Source organism: Gorilla gorilla, chromosome 12 (assembly GCF_029281585.2).
Source record: "Gorilla gorilla gorilla isolate KB3781 chromosome 12, NHGRI_mGorGor1-v2.1_pri, whole genome shotgun sequence".
NCBI lineage: Eukaryota > Metazoa > Chordata > Mammalia > Primates > Hominidae > Gorilla > Gorilla gorilla.
Window position 1 is genome coordinate 101,440,226 of NC_073236.2, and position 21,358 is coordinate 101,461,583.

The 21,358-nt window shown below is 44.1% G+C and overlaps 1 protein-coding gene across 4 annotated transcripts in view; it reads left to right on the forward strand.

Moving 5' to 3' along the window:
- Positions 1-6,747: 6,747 nt before the first annotated feature.
- ATL2 (atlastin GTPase 2) overlaps positions 6,748-21,358 on the forward strand; it is an 82,615-nt gene continuing 68,004 nt past the window's right edge. For 2 of the 4 annotated variants that reach the window (XM_019021384.4, XM_019021385.4), the window contains exon 1: positions 6,748-6,998. In XM_019021384.4, coding sequence (XP_018876929.1) covers positions 6,881-6,998 — 118 coding nt within the window. In that variant the 5' untranslated portion in view covers positions 6,748-6,880. Of the gene's footprint in view, positions 6,999-7,164; positions 8,031-21,358 lie in introns of those variants that run through there. The other 2 variants (XM_055377735.2, XM_055377734.2) reach the window with 2 other exon arrangements.

A 21,358-nucleotide genomic window follows, 5' to 3' on the forward strand; every position in this document is an offset into this window, starting at 1 on the left:
TTTCTTCCTACCAACCAGCCAGCCAGTTTTTAGAAGTTGGGAATTTAGCTTGAGTGTGAGTTGGAAAGAAAGATTTGGCTGCTCTCCAGTTACAAGAACAGTATGTTGGCTATAATAAGGCCTATGTAGATACTGTCTTAATCTTAAAAGAGGCCAAGATATACAGTTCCTTCTATGCAGTCTGGATTTCCCACTGATTTCAAAGGCATTCCTGAGGGCAGGCCAGTTATGAGAAACACATTAGGCGCGGTCCAGACAGGCTGTCCAAAGAGGATACCATTCACTACCCCGTTTTCAGAGGAGCCTAAATAACACAGCCATGTTCGCTTCAAGCTACAAGCATATTTTCTGCGTAATGGTGTTTACTTTCACTCCTTTTTTTGTTTGTTTTTATTTACTTATTTTTTGAGACTGAGTTTAGCTCTTGTTGCCCAGGCTGGAGTGCCATGGCACGATCTCGGCTCTCTGCAACCTCTGCCTCCTGGGTTCAAGCGATTCTTCTGCCTCAGCCTCCCGAGTAGCTGGAATTACAGACATGCGCCAACACGCCCAGCTAATTTTGTATTTTTAGTAGAGATGGGGTTTCTCCATGTTGGTCAGGCCCGTCTCAAACTCCCAACCTCAGGCGATCCGCCCGCCTTGGCCTCCTAAAGTGCTGGGATTACAGGCGTGAGCCACTGCGCCTGGCCACTCCTTCATTTTTATTTTTGAAAATGTACTATAGGATATTATATTGTGCCTAGAGTTCCTGCCACTGTTCTTTTGTATGAGAATTGTAATTAAAAAACCAGTATCTATCTACTTTTCCAAACATAAACAAGTCCAGTTTCTGGATTTGAACTTTTGTTCCTCCTGCTACTAAATCATTTTAGTAACTGCAAGACACCTATGAACTCTATAGAAGTCAGTCGTTCAAGTAGGAGCTACCAGTTGCATCTAGGACAGTGCCAGTTATCTTGATCATGGGTGCCCTAAATCTGCACCTCATCCTCTCCAGCTATTCAAAACAGTCTTCTGGACATCCAGAAGCTATGCTTCTAGCTATTTAGTTGTCTGTACAAGGTAATTGTAGAGTTTTCAGTGCCTAGCCACAATGCCAGTGTGTTATCTGAAGATACACAGTTAAGAACATGGGCTCCAGCCTGACCAACATGGTGAAACCCCATCTCTATTGAAAATACAAAAAGTAGCCGGGCGTGGTGGCGCGCACCTGTAATCCCAGCTACTTGGGAACGCTGAGGCAGGACAATCGCTTGAACCCGGGAGGTGGAGGTTGCAGTGAGCCGAGATCGCGCCATTGCACCCCAGCCTGGGTGACAAGAGTGAGACCCTGTCTTTTTTTTTTTTTTGATATGGAGTCTCACACTGTCACCAGGCTGGAGAGTACAGTGGTGCAATCTTGGCTCACAGCAACCTCTGCCTCCCAGGTTCAAGTGATTCTCCTGCCTCAGCCTCCCAAGTAACTGGGACAACAGGCATGTGCCACCATGCCCAGCTAATTTTTTGTATTTTTAGTAGAGACGGGGTTTCACCATGTTAGCCAGGGTGGTCTCGATTTCCTGACCTTGTGATCCGCCTGCCTCGGCCTCCCAAAGTGCTGGGATTACAGGCGTGAGCCACCACGCCGAGCCTGAGACTGAGACCCCGTCTTAAAAAAAAAAAAAAAAAAAAAGAACATGGGCTCTCGCCAGGGGTGGTGGCTCATGTCTATAATCCCAGCACTTTGGGAGGCCGAGGCAGGTGGATCACAAGGTCAGGAAATCGAGACCACCCTGGCAACATGGTGATACCCCATCTCTTCTAAAAATACAAAAAATTAGCCGGGTGTGGTGGCATGCGCCTGTAGTCCCAGCTACTCGGTCTCAAGAAAAAAAAAAAAAAAAAAAAAAAAGAACATGGGCTCTCAGAACAGACAGAATTTGGGGGTTCAAATTTTAGCTCTTCAATTTAGTAGTCATATGGCCTTGAAGAAATTAAGTAACATTTTAAAGTCCCCGTTTCTGTAGAATGCTGATGGTGAGGATGATGTCAATAATCCTTGCCTCATCAAAGTATTTTGTAGATTAAATGAAATTATGAACAGGTATTATTACTAATTATATTCTTGCTCTTAAATCCCTTCTTAGACTTAAAAGAGCTGTTTTATTGGAGCATTAATCATGATGGCTATCATTTATTGCCATGTGCCAGCACTAGGCTAAATACTTTATCTACGTGATCTATGATCATAATGAAAAATGCAAGGAAGAGACCTTTACTTTACAGCAGAGGAAACTGAAGGTCAGAGAGGTTAATGATCTTGGTCATAAAACCAAGAGGTAGATAGAGCTGCGGTGCGAACTCAAAGCTGCTGTTCTTTCCACTAAGCCCTACTGATACTCATGTATCCCAGTTTAAGTCATTGCCTCTGCAGAGGAATTCAGCTGGGAAGGATCATTATTTCCCTCTTGCATTAACAAGGGACAGCCGTCTATCCCTTGCTCTAGAAAAAAAAAGAACACCTAATATTAAGCAGTAAACCCAGGCAGAAACCCATCTACTCACACTGTTTCATATGGGGCTAATACATGCCTTTGAAGATGCCCGCAAGTATCAACATGAATGGCTGTGCCAGAGAGGTATGAACCCATGTCCAGGCTCCTACAACAAATATTAGCCACAGAAACCCTTGATTTTTTTTTCTTTTCTTTTTTTTTTTTTCCAAGATGGAGTCTTGCTTTGTTGCCCAGGCTGGAGTGCAGCGGTGGGATCTCGGCTCACTGCAACCTCTGCCTCCTGGGTTCAAGTAATTCTCCTGCCTCAGCCTCCTGTGTAACTGGGATTACAGGCACGTGCCACCATGCCTGTAATTGTTGTATTCTTAATAGAGACAGGGTTTCATCACGTTGGCCAGGCCAGGTCTTGAACTCTTGACCTTGTGATCCGCCCCCCGCCCTCGACCTCCCAAAGTGTTGGGATTATAGGCGTGAGCCACTGCACCCGGCAATTCTTGATGTTCTTAATTTAATCTCCTTTAGAAGGTCTATCCCAATGACCCTGAATCACTAGCTTTGGATATAAATAAAATTTTTCTGCCAGTCAATAACCCAGAGTCCCTATTCTATTCTCTTCTATTTACTTACTTTTCAAGTACAAACATAAAGCCAAGACTAGAGTCCATTTGCTTGTCCACATCTACTCCAGCAGGAACTCCGATTTCCCTCTGTCCCTACAAAATATTTCCTCCCTGGCCCCTCCCCTAAAGGAAGCCTTGCCTGTGGCAAATCAGTTCATTAGCCACAGTCACTGTACAACTTCTGGGACAAACCAATGGTCTGTACCCCTCAGGTCAATGAACGGAGCCTACAGAGTCCATCATGAGAATATTGGCGACTGAGTTAAGCTCGTTGCTCTGTAGTACCTCCAGTGCTTCAGGTCTGTGAGGCCAATTTCCTAGCCCTGTTCTGCTTTTTGTAACCTGGGCCCTGAAGCAGCTCTGCCTGCGTCCAGAACTCCACATAGTCTCAGAGAAACAGCTTCTTCATTTCTGTCAACCATTCTTGCACAAGAAAAGGAGCAACAGTTTGCAAGCGTGGTATAGCTTAAACAAAACTTTCCGGAAACGCATCACTGAAAAGATAACAAGGTCTGCAGAGATGCAGTTTGCCCACAACATAGACAGCCTTTTTCATTCTTGGAGAGTGTAGTTTATCTCATTTCAGCCTCAGCAATATCCAACACGTTTTCTATTGACAACCTGCTTTATATTTGTCTTTGGCTTTTCTCTACTCTAACCTTGCCCCGTCCATCTGATATCACCCCAGGCAAGCGAGTGGTTTCCACTAATGGATATCTAAATCTCTACCTCTCACAGGGAGGAACTTTCCTTCTATCTTTTTTCTTTTTTTTCCAACCAGGCTGGAGTGCAGTGGTGTGATCTTGGCTCACTGCAGCCTCGACCTCATGGGCTCAAGCAATCTTCCCACCTTGGCCTCCTCCATAGCTGGGACTATGCCTAGCTAATTTTCGTATTTTTTGTAGAGACAGGCTCTCATTATGTTGCCCAGGTTGGTGTCAAACTCCTTAGCTCAAGGGATCCACCCACCTTGGCCTCCCAAAGTGCTGGGACTATAGGCATGAGCCACTGCGCCTGGCCCATTCCTTCTATCTTACACCATCTCCATGAAGGTTAAAATGATTGTAGGGCAAGTTCTTGTCAGTTCTCATATTCTCAGTACCCCGTGCTTTCCCATAGAAGAGTTATAAGACAGAATGTCTCCCTGAGAGGTGGCAAGGAAAAACGTTCCTTAGGAATCACTGACTTTTTTCTGGACAGCAAAAAATTAATTAATTAATTCTTTTTTTTTTGAGCTGGTGGTGTTAAGCAGCAGTCTTTTTTGAATGGTATTGCTCCTTGCGGAGTAGGGCTAACTCACAGGCAGTGTACCCAGGGTCAGCCTATTTTTTTTTTTTTTTTTTTGAGATGGAGTCTCACGCTGTCATCCAGGCTGGAGGGCAATGGCACGATCTCAGCTCATGGCAACCTCTGCCTCCCAGGTTCAAGTGATTCTCCCACCTCAGCTTCCCGAGTAGCTGGGATTACAGGCACCTGCCATCATGCCCAGTTAATTTTGGTATTTTTGTGGAGATGGGGTTTCACCATGTTGGCCAGGCTAGTCTTGAACTCCTGACCTCAGGTGATCCTCCCACCTCGGCCTCCCAAAGTGCTGGGATTACAGGCATGAGCCACCACACCCAGCCTTTTTTTTTTTTTTTTAAATAAGCGTTTGACCTCTCTTGATTCAGGCATAGTAACCACAGATGGGGGACAGAGTGGGTTTGGGAGCCAAGATAGGCAGAACACCAAAAAGAGAAGAACATAGGCAAGGAAAAAAAAAAAAAAGAAAAGAGAAAAGCAAAGCAAAACACGAAACACATGGGGTAGCAGCCTAGATTAGTAGATAGAATTGAAGTCCTTAAAATCGAAGGCACAGTGAGGGAAACCATAAGGTCTTTTATTACATGTAAGATGTTCAATATCTTCCAAAGGACTGCCTATACTAAGCATAGAGGGTGATTTGGCTTAGGTGAACACTGCAGTTTGGTAAGGATTCAGGTAGCTTTTTGTTGTCACTGACTGTATCAACCTTAATTTAGCAAACGGCCTATGCTGTGCTGTTTGTAAATGGTTTCTTTTTTCTATGTGCCTAAGCAAATGTTTTTTAGTGAGTAAATGACAGTAAATAAACCTTTGTAGAACAATCCTCGTGAAGATTTTTTTGCCCTTCTTCTCCTCCTCCTCCTCCTCCTTCTTCTGCTTCTGCTTCTTCTTTTTCTTCCTTTTCAATACTACGTTTTTCAGGCCAATGATAAAACAGAAAATGTCTTGACAAAGTGAGCTCTCCAAATCATATATCACAAGGACGTAAGAGGAATATCACTTAACAAGTTGATAAAGAGCCTGCCATCAATATGAAGGAGGGGGAAGGGTAACTGTTCTTTAGATTGTGGAGGTGGTTCAAGTCCCAGAACTAGAACCTTAGTAACTCAAAGAATATTGCCAAGAACACGTATATAGTTATTCTCCTAGATTTATGTGACAATGAGAATAAACTCCATATTCTGTTGACATATATTTGGATGGGCCGGGCGCAGTGGCTCACGCCTGTAATCCCAGCACTTTGGGAGGCTGAGGCGGGTGGATCACGAGGTCAGTAGCTCAAGACCAGCCTGGCCAAGATGGTGAAATCCCGTCTCTACTAAAAATACAAAAATTAGCAGGGTGTGGTGGCGGGGTACTGTAATCCCAGCTACTCGGGAGGCTGAGGCAGAGAATTGCTTGAACCCGGGAGGCGTGAGCCACCACGCCCTGCCTAGAATGGTATTTTGAAAGCTTCAATAACACCAGTGCTTTTCTAGAGATCGTGCAGGCTGTGAATTTTAGACTTATGAGAAGACCTGGACAAAACAGCTGTTTGTACACCCGGACATCTGTTTTTACTGGAGAAGAGGAATTTCTAATGCAGCTGGCAGTATGGTAAAAATCCAAAGGGATCATGTTTCACAGACGCCTCCACGGGCTGACTTGTATTTTAAAAAGTGACCTGAACTTTCTACTGGATGTCACTAGATCCCCAGAAGAAGGTTCATCACAATTAGGAAAGAACCTGCCACGATTCATTTTCCGATTAGAGTGCTTTCTGGCATGCCTCTGCAAGGTGCTAGGAGCACAGGGCCAGGGTATACACAGTTGAGAAGATGGGGGAAGGTCTCATAAGTAGATGGGGAGCGAATGCAAACAAACCTTAGGATGGTGGTGGGGGGGGAGGGGAAGCAACAGTAGGGACTTGGGTGAGGAAAAAAGATCAAGAGGAAAAGCAGGGCACTGGCAACAACTTGGGGGGTGGATGGGGAGAGAGGAGGGGAATGGCTGTGATGAGGAGGGGGCGATGAAAAGGAGAGAAGGGGTGCGAAAGCCACCTCACGTGCAGGACGCACGAATCAATGATTAGAGATGTAAAGCGAATTGGGAGGGAGGGACTTAGTTCTCTGGAGATCCCTTCTGCGTTTGCAGAGCCTGGCCCAGCGCTAAGGGGGTGTGGTGCTGAGCTCAGGAAGGTGGGGGTGTGAGACGGCGGCGGCAGGGACACCCCCGCCCCAGTCCAACCAGAAACTTGGAGCCGGGGAGACGGATCTGCAGGCGGGCAGGGCGGGGGCGGAGCGAGCGAGCGATGGGCGGGGCGGGGGCGGAGGGAGGGCGAGGAGATACAGGCGGAAGGTGAGGAGATACAGGCGGAGGGCGGCGCTAGGACCCGCTGGCCACCCCGCCGGCTCCCGGGAGGTTGATAAAGCGGCGGCGGCGTTTGACGTCAGTGGGGAGTTAATTTTAAATCGGTACAAGATGGCGGAGGGGGACGAGGCAGCGCGAGGGCAGCAACCACACCAGGGGCTGCGGCGCCGGCGGCGGACCAGCGACCCAAGCGCCGCGGTTAACCACGTCTCGTCCACGACCTCCCTAGGTACGGGCCAGCGGGGCAGAGGCCGCGGGGCCCTAATGGGGAGAGGACGCTCGCTGCTCGGGCTCGCGGGCACCGGCCGCAGGCGGCGGGGTCGGAGTCCGCGGCTGGTTCAGGTCTCCTCCCGCCGCCGCGCCTGCCCGTCGGGCCTAGCCTCAGCCGCGCCCCGCGCTCCCGCAGCGCGCGGCCTGAAAGGGCGGCTTATGGGCCGCGGCTCCAGTAGCTGCTGGGAGAACCAGTGGCGCGCGCGTCTGCGCCCGGCCCGGCCCCCTGCCCGCCAGCCCGCCGCGTGGCTGCCGCCGTGTCCGCCCCGACCTTAGGGGGCGGCCTTGAGCCGTGGCCGCCTGCCCGGGGCGCGGGGAGGTCGGCTGCGGCTCCGCTCCGTCCGGCGAACTCCGGACGCGGCGGGGCGACCCGTTAGCTGGCGGGCGCTCGCTGTCCCTTGCGCGGACAGGGAGGAAGGGGTGGCCAGGGCACGATGGGCCCCGCGGAGGAGGAGGTCGCGCGGGGAGCAGACACCTTGCTGCCGGGTCCGAAAGCTCCTTAGACACCCTTCCTGGAGGGAACCGCAGTCCGCAGGCCAGGGCTCTGTCTCCGGGCTCGCGTTTCGGGGCTCCTCGGCTCCCGAACCCATTCGCGCGGGTTGTGCGTGGCTAGGGTGCAAGTCCAGATTTTCGTGTCAAACTGGGGTTATGAGCCGTTTACGAGTCACTTGGACGATAGTAAGGCCTGATCATTCTGAAAGTGTCTGTGGTGTGAAGTCACCTGATCCTTGGCTCCCTGGTTTTGCTGAATGTGAGCTCCTACTGTACGTGTACCAGGAGCGCCCCTGCCCCCTCGAAGACGCAGTTGCGTTGGCAGCGCAGTGTTGTGTATCCCTCTCACTCATAACACCCCTATTTATAGGAGTTTAGCATTTGATCTCTCACTGTGGTGCGAATTGATCGCATGAAATCCTGATTAAAATTTTGATGGTACTTAAGAAAGGCATAAAGTTTTTTCAAAGGCTTATAAATAGTAAAAGCCTACGATTTGGTAAGTACGGCCAAGATAAGAGTTTATTATTAAATACAGATACGAGCTCGTGTCTTAAGATTTCTTTTTTTTACAGTGTGTAAAGGTTTTGCTGGATAAAATGTAAAACATTTTGGTATGATGTTAACCACAAGGACTCACTTTAATAGGAAAGTTTATTTGAAATATACTTCATCATTCCTAGTAGTCCTTGGCGCATGTCAGAGGTGATGACAGACTGGAGTTTTGCTAAGGGAAAAAGAAACGGAAATAAAGCTTATTTTATTATTGTCTGCCAACCAAAACGCTTGACTGTTCGTACAGTGGTAGCACTCTGTAGAATAAAAAACTACCAAAGAAGCAGCTTCGCCTTAGATCTGTGCTGGTTGGATTTCTTAAGTAATTAGTTGTTTTGGAATGCGGATGGATTAATTTCGCTCTTTTGGTTGGACCCTAGGGGAAGAAGTGTGTGTTTTCTTTCTTTCTCTCTTTCTTTCTCTCTCTTTCTTTCTTTCTTTCTCTTTCTTTCCTTTTTTTGAGGTAAGCGTTTTAGATGCAGTTTCAAAATATTCTCTGTATTTACCTTACTAGAAGAAACATAAATTTATACTTCAGTTATGGTTGTGAACGTTTTTGTGCTGTGGTATCTTGAGAAGAGATGATACTCTTCAGATTGTTGTTGAAATAGGGCCCACCATTTATTATTTAATAAATGCTTTTGTCTGCTACTCATAGGTTTTTGTCCTTTGTTTTTTAGGACGGATCAGCAAGACCTTCACTTGATAGCCATTCCTAGCAAATGATTGCCTAAAACAGTCCCTGTACCTGCTAATTTGCTCCGAGTCACTCATTAATGAGTTAAAAACTAAATGAGCTTGGTAGGATTTGTGTTTAAAGTGAGAAGAAACAGACTGAATGAAAAGGACTCATCTATTTTTGACTGTGTAGAAACTCTTTGTCTCCCTCTGCTTCCTGGAGAAATAGCTTCAAAAACCAAGTTGGGGTCAAGTGTCACTTTAGTAGTTTAGTGTTAGGGAGAGGCTTTGTGTTTATTCTTTTAGGAATGTAGGATCTTTAGAAAGCAAATAAGTACTCATTTTATTGGCTTTTTAAGTTGATAGGATTCTGTAGATATGATTAAGTCTATTTAGTAAAGTGTTTTGAAATTCTTCGAAATTATTTAGGGAGAAGGAGCTGCCTTATAGTAAAGATATTATAGGGAAAAGAAACCCTGAGTGAAACTAAGATTATGGCCTTAAGTCGAGTGCACATAGGTGTATTTCAGGATTCGTTTTTCTGTGACTGTATTGTAACTTTAAAGTTTTGGAATATTCACAAGTATAAGTAACTTTCTTGAAATTGTTAGACCTTTTCCAAAATTAGGCTTTTTCCACAGTTGGTATTAGGCATTTAGCTGCTAAGAGTACGGGGAGACTGATTAACTAGTTTGATAATGCTGGATGGAGTTCAACATATATTATTTAAATTTTGGGACTTCATAGCAAGATGTATTAAAAAATTGTTTATGGTCATTTGGAAGACCTGTTTGACACACACAATTGTCAGCAAAGCTGTTTGTCAGGCTCTTAAAAAGTTAAGAGCCAGAAATGTAAGGCATAGGAGTAGAAGTTAAACTTTTTTTTGGTAATGGTGGTTTAGAGCTTTACAGCGCCAAGATTTTCTCCAGATAGTTGCAGGGAAGCAGCTTTCTTCTTTCCTTTCTTCTTTTTAAAGTGTAATGGTATTCTGATTTTGTAGACATTTTGGGTTTTCAAAGTCCAGGTGTATTATTTACTTTCTAGAAAATTTGAGAGTTATTTACTTTAAGGAATGTAGATGTGAACATAGAATAACTGAATTTGATTCCACAGTGAATTCATTACTTTAGTAGGTTTCTTCCTATCCGTTAGTCCTCCACACAACACATGATACACAACACTCGAGGGCTTTCTCTATGGCTTTAAAAATGGATAGCAGGCTGAGTGCGGTGGCTCACGCCTGTAATCCCAGCACTTTTGGAGGCCGAGGCAGGTGGATCACCTGAGGTCAGGAGTTCGAGACCAGCCTGACCAACATGGAGAAACCCTCTCTCTACTGAAAATGCAAAATTAGCCGGGTGTGGTGGCGCATGGCTGTAATCCCAGCTACTTAGGAGGCTGAGGCAGGAGAATCGCTTGAACCTGGGAGGTGGAGGTTGCGGTGAGCCGAGATCATGCCATTGCACTCCAGCCTGGGCAACAAGAGCGAAACTCTGTCTCCCCCATAAAAAGGATAGCAGGAAGAAAATACCAACCTGAAAATATGATGGCAATAGGATAATACTTGGTAGATATTATAGAAAGAAGTAGAACAATTAGTAAAGGAAGTAGAACAATTCTGTTTGTTATGGTCATGGAGAAGCATGAAGTATTCAGAAGTGCAAAGCCAAAATAACTTTTACAAATGATTTTCCAAGTTATGGAACGTGTCTCTGTGTGCTTGGGTATATACACATATTGCTAAACTTGGATACAGTTTTTTAAAAATGTGTGTATTTAAGTAGCCACCTTCACTACCTACTCTGAGACAAATGGCTGTGTGGTGTATGGTCGGATGATAGTTAACTAGAAACAACTTTTAAGTCATAAAAGACTAACATCCTCTGTTTTCCCAAGGAGATAATATGTACTTTTGATTGACCTTGGATTTGGTCTTCGGACCAGTACAAGTAGAATGTAGGGGATTCCCTTGCTAAGCTACTAGCTTAATAAAAAGTATTCATACAACTCCTGTTCATACAACTTTATGATTGGTCCCCAAACAACCACTTAGAGGCTAGCTGGATATCCTGCTGGCCAGTAACTCTAATAACTTGTTGGAGAAGTATGTAACTGGTGAAGAATACTTATCTAGGTTCTCTAGTACATTTTATCTTTTATTGCAAAGATGCTCTGATTGTGGCGGCAATGCTTCTTTAATCATAGGGAGGATAATGTAGTGGGAAAAGAATGAGGAATCAAATGAGTGATTTCACTTAAGCTCTCTGAGCCTGGAGCCCTCATATACGGTAGTGATAATCCGTAACAAGGCTGTCGTGGGAAACAGATGATAGGGTGCAAGTGTTTTGTAGTACTTTACAGTTTGTAAAACTGTCTTAAGGCACAGTAACATATATGTAAGAATGTACCAGTGTGGCTACTTGTGTTATTATGCTATTATATATAATGTGTATATTTGCAATAAAAAGTTATGATTTTTTCCTGTGGACAGAGATTTAGTTTGGGCAAGGGTGGTAGGCAAGTTTTAAATTTTAGCTGTAAAATGCTGATAATATGTTCATGATAGGGTTATTGTAAGTATCAAATGTGTTAAAAGTGCTTAACCCAGTGCCAAATATTCTGTCGGAGGTGGTTATTACCATAATGGGTGGTTATTTAAGATGAGACTTTGAACTAAAAAGTAATTTTCAAAATAGGCAACTTGGAAGGTGTTTATTCAGTTATTAACATAAGGTGTGATTATTCATGCTTCTTAGCTATCTTCATTTTAATAAATGTGCATTTTAGACAATTTAATCCTGTGGCAAAGTAGTTCTTCTGGAATTGTTTATTTCAATTACAGGATTTCATATGAGTTAATTTCATAGTTTAAGGTTATGGCAGTTTCCAAGTACAGTTGTCCCTTGGTATCCATGGGAAATTAGTTCCAGGACCTCCCTCTGATGACAGAATTCAAGGATGTTCCAGTCCCTGGAACATGGTATAGTATTTGCATATAACCTATGTGCATCCTCCCGTACACTCTAATCTCTACACTATAATACCTAATACAATGTAAATCATTGTTATACTGTATGCTTGGGGAATAATGACAAGAAAAAATTGTACATGTTCAGTACAGATGCAGTTAAAGAATTTTTGTATTCCTGGTTGGTTGAATTCATGGATGTAGAACCCATAGATATGGAGGGCTGAATTGATTGTATAGTGCATTGGCTTTTCAAACAGTAAATCTGCAAAATCTAACTTGGGTCTGTTATGCACAGGATTGCCAAAAAAAAAAAAAAAAAACAATTAACATGAAACCGTACTAACAGTGAATCTCATAAAAACCTTATTTTTCCCTTCATTTAATCCTTTAGAATAGAGTCATGGACAGTGATTAGAACTACATCCATCTTTAACATTTTAACTTGAGTTCTGTAAACTTCCTATGATTTTGAAATGGATTTAGAATGGAGGCTTGAATTTTAATACTAGCTCTATGATGTTTTATTTTTATGTATTTATTTATTTTGAGACAGAGTCTCCCTCTGTCACCCAGGCTGGAGTACAGTGGCGTGATCTTGGCTCACTGCAATCTCCACCTCGTGGGTTCAAGCGATTCTTGTGCCTCAGCCCCTGAGTATCTGGGACTACAGGCGCGTGCCACCACGTCCAGCTAATTTTTGTATTTTTAGTGGAGACAGGGTTTCACCATGTTGGCCAGGCTGGTCTCGAACTCCTGACCTCAGGTGATCCACCCACCTTGGCCTCCCAGAGTGCTGAGATTACAGACATGAGCCACCGCACCCTGCCTGGGTCTGTAATGTTTTTCTGTAACATTTTTTTTTTCCTTCCCAGTGGTTAATATCTACCCTAGCAAAGTTACCGTAATTTTTTTTTAAATTTTGTTTTGCTTCTATGTTTTTTGAAACGAGGTCTTGCCCTGTTGCCCAGGCTGGAGTGCAGTGGCGTGATCACCGCGATTTTGACCTCCCTGGCTCAAGTAATCTTCCTGAATCAGCCTCTTCAGTAACTAAGACTACGGGAGTGTGCTACCACACCTGGCTAGTTTTTAAAATTTTTTGTGGAGATGTGGTCTCCCTGTGTTGTCCAGGTTAGTCTCAAACTTCTGGACTCAAGTGATCCTTCCATCTCTGCCTCCCAAGTGTTGGGATTACAGGCATCAGCCACCACACCCAGCCATTTCTTTTTTTTTTTTAAATTAAAGAGATAAAACCTATAAATGCCATTTAGAAATTTGAAAACCTTCTATAAAGAAACTCGTCAAAGGAGGAAAGTTGGCACGGTAAATGGGGAGCTTTTTAAAAATTTCAGTGAATGAATTTGTGGGATGCCAAAAGTTGGTTTAATTTCACCTTTATCAGAATGGGGGAGTTGATTTTTGCCATTTCCTGATCTTTTTTATCTTTTTGTATTTTTTTCCTTATTTTTTTTTCCCCCCGAGATAGGGGCTAGCCTTGTTGCACAGGCTGGAGTGCAGTGGCTCAATCATAGCTCGCTGCAACATTGAACTTCTGGGGTGCACCCCCCATCCACGCCATTTCAGCTTACTGTGTAGCTAGGTCTACAGGCTTGCACTACCCTGCTGGGCCAGGGGTTGATTTTTTTGTTTTGTTTTGAGATCGAGTCTTGCTCTGTTGCTCAGGCTGGAGTGCAGTGGCACAGTCTTGGCTCACTGCAACCTCCACCTCTGGGTTCAAGAGATTCTCCTGCCTCAGCCTCCCAAGTAGCTGGGACTACAGGCGCCCGCTACCACGCCTAATTTTGGTATTTTTTAGTAGAGACGGGTCTTACCACGTTGGTCAGGCTGGTCTCAAACTTCTGACCACAAGTGATCCGCCCGCCTTGGGCTCCCAAAGTGCTGGGATTACAGGCATGAGCCACTGTGCTGGCTGGGTTGATTTTTTTTTTTTTTTTTTTTGAGACAGAGTCTCACTCTGTCTCCCAGGCTGGAGCGCAATGGCGCAATCTTGGCTCACTGTAACCTCCGCCTCCCAGGTTCAAGTGATTCTCTTGCCTTAGCCTCCCGAGCAGCTGAGATTACAGGTGCCCGCCACCGTGCCCGGCTAATTTTTGTATTTTTAGTAGAGACAGACCAGGCTGGTTTCAAACTCCTGACCTCAGGTGATCCACTCACCTCGGCCCCCAAAGTGCTGGGATTACAGGTGTGAGCGACCGCCCGGTCTTGATTTTCTTTCTTTTTTTTTTTTTTGAGACGGAGTCTCGCTGTCGCCCAGGTTGGAGTGCAGTGGCGGGATCTCGGCTCACTGCAGGCTCCGCCCCCCGGGGTTCACGCCATTCTTCTGCCTGAGCCTCCCGAGTAGCTGGGACTACAGGCGCCCGCCACCTCGCTCGGCTAATTTTTTGTATTAGCAGAGACGGGGTTTCACCGTGTTAGCCAGGATGGTCTCAATCTCCTGACCTCGTGATCCACCTGCCTCGGCTTCCCAAAGTTCTGGGATTACTGGCGTGAGCCACCGCGCCTGGCCTTGATTTTTTTTAATGACAAATCCGAGAGAAGTTTTGACGGGAAAACATCCCTGTTCTTAGAATTTTTTCAAGATGGCTATTAATAGCATCTTCATAAATTGCTGTTTTCTTTTTATCAGCACTTTAATTTTTATTTTTTATTTATGTACTTATTTTTGAGATAGGGTCTCAAATATGCAGCCTCCACCTTCTGGGCTCAAGCGAACCTCCTGCCTTAGTCTCCTGAGTAGCTGGGACTTAACAGGTGTGTACCACCATGCCTGGCTAATTAAAAAAAAAAAATTGGCCGAGCATGGTGGCTCACGACTGTAATCCCAGCACTTTGGGAGGCTAAGGCGGGTGGATGACAAAGTCAGGAGTTCGAGACCAGCCTGACCAACATAGTGAAACCCTGTCTCTACTAAAAAAAATTATTTATTTTTTCTTTGAGACAGAGTCTTACTCTGTTGCCCAGGCTGGAGTGCAGTAGAGCAATCTCGGCTCACTCTACCTTCTGAGTTCAAGCGATTCTCGTGCCTCTGCCTCCCAAGTAGCTGGGATTACAGGCATGTGCCACCACGCCCAGCTAATTTTGTATTTTTAGTAGAGATGGGGTTTCACTATGTTGGTTAGGCTGGTCTCGAACTCCTGACCTCAGGTGATCCACCCACCTTGGCCTCCCAAAATGCTGGGATTACAGGTGTGAGGCACTGCACCTGGTCTGACATGTACATTTTCAAGAAAAAGCTAGATCCATTCAGGAAGGTTTTACCCATTTATTCATCTGGGTTAGGTTTGTGCTTGTTTGCAAGTACCTTTGTTCACAGCGGGTGTTAATTAAAAATAAATGCCAACATATAGGTAAAAATGGGCATATTACAGTTTAATTTGCAATTTTTTGATTGTAGTTGATGTTGGAATAGTGATATGGAAATTGAAAATGTGAATTAGTTTATTTACTTTTTTAGAGATGAGGTATCACTATGTTGTCCAGGCTAGTCTCGAACTCCTGGGGGTTAAGCGATCCTCCAACCTCCATCTCTCAAAGTGCTGGGATTACAGGCGTTAGTGACTGTGCTCAGCTCTGACTTCTTTTTATTAATTGCTTTTTAATATGTTTTGAGCATTTCCCAGTATTTCTTTTATTGTTTTGTAAAAGCCTGTTTGCATGCAGGAAATTATTTTTCATATTTGCTTTTTAATTTTGTATTTTTTTGGTGAGAATTGTGTGTGTTGGTTTCTTTCATGTTTTTCTCAAATAAATTGGCAATTTTTTTGAACTTATTAGTGGTAGTCTTAGTCTTTAGGCATGCTATTGGAGTACTTTTAAAAAGTTGTTATGGCTGGGTGCAGTGGCTCATGCCTGTAATCCCAGCACTTTGGGAGGCCAAGGCGGGTGGATCACCTGAGGTCGGGAGTTCGAGACCAGCCTGACCAACATGGAGAAACCACGCCTCTACTAAACATACAAAATTAGCCGGGCGTGGTGGCACATGCCTGTAATCCCAGCTACTAGGGAGGCTGAGGCAGGAGAATCGCTTGAACCTGGGAGGTGGAGGTTGAGGTGAGCTGAGATTGCACCATTGCGCTCCAGCCTGGGCAACAAGAGTGAAACTCCGTCTCAAATTAAAAAAAAAAAAAAAAAAATTACGTCCTTATTTTAGAGTCCAGGCGCGGTGGCTCACGCCTGTAATGCCAGCACTTTGGGAGGCTGAGGTGGGTGGATCATGAGGTCAGGAGATAGAGGCCATCCTGGCTAACACAGTGAAACCCCATCTCTATTAAAAATACAAAAAATTAGCCGGGCGTGGTGGCAGGCGCCTGTAGTCCCAGCTACTCGGGAGCCTGAGGCAGGAGAATGGTGTGAACCCGGGAGGTGGAGCTTGCAGTGAGCCGAGATCGCGCCACTGCACTCCAGACTGGGAGAGAGAGCGAGACTCCGTCTCAAAAAAAAAAAAAAAAAAAAAAAAAAAAGTTGTTTTAGGCCGGGCGTGGTGGCTTACGTTTGTAATCCCAGCACTTTAGGAGGCCAAGGTGGGCGGATCACCTGAGGTCAGAAGTTCGAGACCAGCCCAGACAACATGGTGAAACCCCATCTCTACTAAAAATACAAAAATTAGCTGGGCATGGTGGCAAGCGCCTGTAATCCCAGCTACTCCAGAGGTTGAGGCTGGAGAATCACTTGAACCCTGGAGGCTGAGGTGGCAGTGAGCCGAGATCGCGCCATTGCACTCCAGCCTGGGTGAAAAGAGTGAAACTCCATCTCAAAAAAAAAAAGTTGTTTTAAATTGTTTTTTTTTTTTTTTTTTTTTGAGATGGATTCTTGCTCTGTTGCCCAGGCTGGAGTGCAGTGGCTCACTGCAAGCTCCGCCTTCCGGGTACATGGTATTCTCCTGCCTCAGCCTCTGTAGTAACTGGGACTACAGGCGCCCGCCACCATGCCCGGCTAATTTTTTTTGTATTTTTAATAGAGACGGGGTTTCACCGTGTTAGCCAGGATGTTCTCGATCTCCTGACCTCGTGATCTGCCCGCCTTGGCCTCCCAAAGTGCTGAGATTATAGGCATGAGCCACCGCACCCGGCCTTAAATTGTTAATCATATATTGATTGTTTATTCGTATCTCTTTTTGTTGTCGGAGGATGGGCATCTGTTTCAGTGCCTAGTAGCGTGGTAGAAGAAAAGCAAGCTTAGAAGCTAGGTTCAGATCTCTACAGATAAGTTTTAGTTTCCTAAAACCTAAAAAAAAACCTACCTGAAAAGTTCTAAGATTAAAAGATAATGTCTTGGCTGTGTGCGGTGGCTCGTGCCTTTAATCCCAGCACTTTGGGAGGCTGAGGCTGCAGGATGGAGCTGAGCCTGGGCGACATAGTGAGACTCTGTTGCTAAAAAAAAATAATAATAGTAATAAAGATAATATCTTAAAGCGTTTGGCATGTACTGAGTGCACAAAGTTATCATCTCTTCTCTTGAGGGTAGGACATGAAGGGGCTGGGGTTAGTTTTCTTTTGGGACTAGAGGCAGGGAATGGGACAGGCAAATAGAGGACCATACTTAGACAGGTAATTAGCTTTTTTCCCTTGATAGTTTTAGTTGACATACTGTGTACCTACCTTATAAAAGGGCTTTTGAGCTGCTTATAGTGAATACCTACAAAAAATAATGTAGACAGATGCTTGTTCTAAGCTTTCACGTAGATCATAGAGACTTTATGCATATTTGTGAGTTAAGTTTATCGTTAAGCTTATATGTTCTGAAGTAGAAATTGCCATGTGCTAGAGCTGTTGAGGAATGCTTCATGGAAGAGGGAGGCTTTGTCGTCCTTTGAAGAATGGGTAGATCTTAGAGAGCAAAGTGTAGGCTGTGCCACTGGTTTGAAGATAAAAAGATAGGCAGTATTTTGGTAACTTTTTATGACATAATTTAAGCATTTGACCCTGATTTCTGAGAATTTTCAGTCTAAAAGAGATGCTTAAAAAATACTTAAAAGCAATTAGATAGAGGCAACTGAAAGACCAAATGGTATTAGAGTATGTTTAATAAAAAAAGGAATGGGGCTATTTTTCTGTAGCCAAATAGAGCAAATAATTGGTTTAAATAACTGGATAATTCCTGGAAAAATTATCTGCGGAGCTCAAAATGCAACTTAAAAACTGTGCTAACGTCTCCTTCCTTCCTCCTGTTTTTGAGCCTGTGTGTTTATTTACTACAAGGAATCCTGACATGTACCCTCAAATTGCCAAACTAGAGAGAGGGGACAAAAGGAGAGTATAGCGCGAAGCTCTGACTTTATCTTTGTTTTTTGTTTTTTTTTTTTTTTTCAAATTAGTCACATTTTATCTAGTTGGAGGGATGTTTATTTGTCTCCTTTTGGCACCATTCCCTTCTTTTCACAGCTGCTCTTGTAGTAGGAATTTTGTCTGTATTGAGCCAAGTCTGGAATTTGAGTGAATACTTATCTCTTTTTTTTTTTTGAGACAGAGTTCAGCTCTTGTCGCCCAGGCTGGAGTGCAGTGGCGCGATCTTGGCTCACTGCAACCTCTGCTTCCCAGATTCAAACCATTCTCCCGCCTCAGCCTCCCGAGTACCTGGGATTTTAGGTACACACCACCACACCTGGCAAATTTTTTTCTTTTTGAGATGGAGTCTCATTCTGTCACCCAGGAATGATCTCTGCTCACTGCAACCTCTGCTTCCAGGGTTCAAGTGATTCTCCTGCCTCAGCCTCCCAAGTAGCTTGGACTACAGGTACCCGCCCCCACGCCTGGCTAATTTTTTTGTATTTTTAGTAGAGACGGGGTTTCATTATGTTGGACAGGCTGGTCTCGAACTCCTGACCTTGTGATCCACCCACCTTGGCCTCCGAAAGTGCTAAGATTACAGGTGTGAGCCACTGCGCCTGGCCAATTTTTTGTATTTTTAGTAGAGACAGGGTTTCACCATGTTGGCAAGGCTGGTCTTGAACTCCTGACCTCAGGTGTTCTGCCTGCCTCGGCCTCCCAAAGTGCTGGGATTACAGGTGTGAGCCACTGTGCCCGGCCTTCTCTTTTTTTAAACTGCTGCTGTAACAGTCATCTGAGGTAGAGAGATGTGGCAGAATGGAACTTAGTGTCTAAATTTCGAGAGTATTGGCTTAAAGCTTTTTGAAATTTGTCATAGTAGCCCTATTCGATCTAAATGTCTATTCTAAATTTAAATATTCTAAATTTGTGTGTGTGTGTTTGTGTGTGTGTGTGTGTGTGTGTGTGTGTTTGTGTGCGTGTATGTATGTATGTATGTATGATTCCCTTGCTGACTGGCTATCCCAAATTTCAGAGTTATTTTATGGGCTTGATACTTTACAGCTCTTAAACAAAGTAATTTTTTTTTTTTTTTGAGATGGAGTCTCGCTCTGTACCCCAGGCTGGAGTGCAGTGGCGCGATCTCAGCTCACTGCAAGCTCCGCCTCCCAGGTTCACACCATTCTCCTGCCTCAGCCTCCCTAGTAGCTGGGACTACAGGCGTGTGCCACCACGCATGGCTAATTTTTTGTATTTTTAGTAGAGACGGAGTTTCACTGTGTTAGCCAGGATGGTCTTGATCTCCTGACTTCGTGATCCACCCGCCTCGGCCTCCCAAAGTGCTGGGATTACAGGCGTGAGCCACTGTGCCCGGCCAACAAAGTTATTTTTTGAGCCTAAAAGAGAATTCTTAAACTATATGCCTGAGTCAAGGAAACCTTCTGTGTTTTCGATTAATTCTTGATCCGTGTGCTACAAAATCTTGGAGCTCTTAGAGTCATTGTACTACAAATACTTCCGGAAATAGGAATGTAGTACATTGTCGTTTTATAAGGCATGTAAGAAAAGTGAGTGTTTCATATAACAAATAGGGAATAATTTGGCCTAAGGCCACAGAGAATGATGTTTAAGAACTAGCTCTTCCATTTTTACTGTCACCTCTTGACTTTGGGCTTCTCACTTTATATTCGGGCTCTTGAAATTGCCTTATATCTGATTTGCTCATTACACTTCTTACTCATCACTTTGAGTTTATCTCTGCAACACAGCTTTGATTCTCTCTCTCCTCTGCTCTGAAATTGTCAGTGGTATTCCTCAGGGTTGATGTCCAACATTCTCAGGCTATACTTTTATTTTTATTTTATTTTATTTTTTGAGATGGAGTCTCACTCTGTTGCCCAGGCTGGAGTGCAGTGGTACAATCTCGGCTCACTGCAACCTCTGCCTCCCGGGTTCAAGTGATTCTCCTGCCTCAGCCTCCTGAGTAGCTGGTATTACAGGCATCCGCCACCACGCCTGGGTAATTTTTGTATTTTTAGTAGAGACGGGGTTTCACCATGTTGGTCAGGCTGGTCTCCAACTCCTGACCTCATGATCTGCCTGCCTTGGCCTCCCAAAGTGCTGGGATTACAGGCGTGAGCCACTGTGCCCGGCCTAGACTACATTTTTAAAGTTAGCCTTAATCTGATCCTCAGGGCTTAAGAGATGCAGCCGTCTTCAGAATGTCTTTATTGATAACCCTAGTTTAGATAATCCAACAAGGGCTACTTTTGAACTCAAATAGCATTTGCTTTATATTACAGTATCCTTTTATACTTTTTGTGTTAGAACCGTTAAGAGTAAAGACTGTTATTATTGAATTATACTTCTGTCTAGGATAGTGCCTTGCTCTCTAGTTACCAGTGTGAAGTAGGTAGGGTGGGAGGTCTTCCTCGTAATTCATGACACATTGGATAGTGGGTGTCCTGAGAATTGTTGGAGTTGGTGAATAAGAAACAGTGAGTTGCACATTTACTTATATTTAAATATATGTGCTTATCTTGCTAAAGATGGGCAAATATACTTTTATTGCATCTTATATTTTAAAGGTATGCAATTTAATACTTGCCCTTCTAGAAAGTTTATGAAGAAAAAATTGTTCCCCAAATATTGGGAGACTGTGTAAATGATTTGCTGACTGTATAAATACATATTAACTAGGGAATTTTTGGAAAAATAGCTGTATGCCAAGATTTGTTATAAAGATGATAAATAACCCCCCCCCCCCACCTTTTTAATAAACAACTTGTATTTTTGGTAGCTTTTTTCAGGTTTCTAGAAGTACTGAGCATATAAGAATTCAGATCTGAGTTTATTCAGCAAACATGCTCATTTGATAATAAAGATGCTAACAGTCTGGCTTAGTTGGAAGATGATGCATTTTGACAATTACAAAGACCTGGTTGTGCATCCTCAGTTGATTACTTACCAAATGTGTATCCTTGCAGATCGCTTAATCTGAGCTTCAGTGTCCTCCTTTATGGAAACAAGGAAACTCAGCTACTCCACAAAGTGATTTTGAGGTTTAAAGAGATAATAGGCACATAGTAGGCACTCTGTGTTTTTCACTCTTCTGTAGTAAAAGCTACAACACCTAAAATTTCATACAGTGAATTATTTTGAGGGATGAGAAAGTTACTAATAATGTTTTCCTCTTTTCCTCCAGATGTCCATGTCTTTCAGTTCTTTGCTCAAATGTCATCTTGTAGGAGAAGTTATCTCTGACTATTGTCTTCAATGACAACTCCTGCCTCCATTTCCCTTGGCTCGCTTTACTTTTCTCTGTAGCACTTAACACTA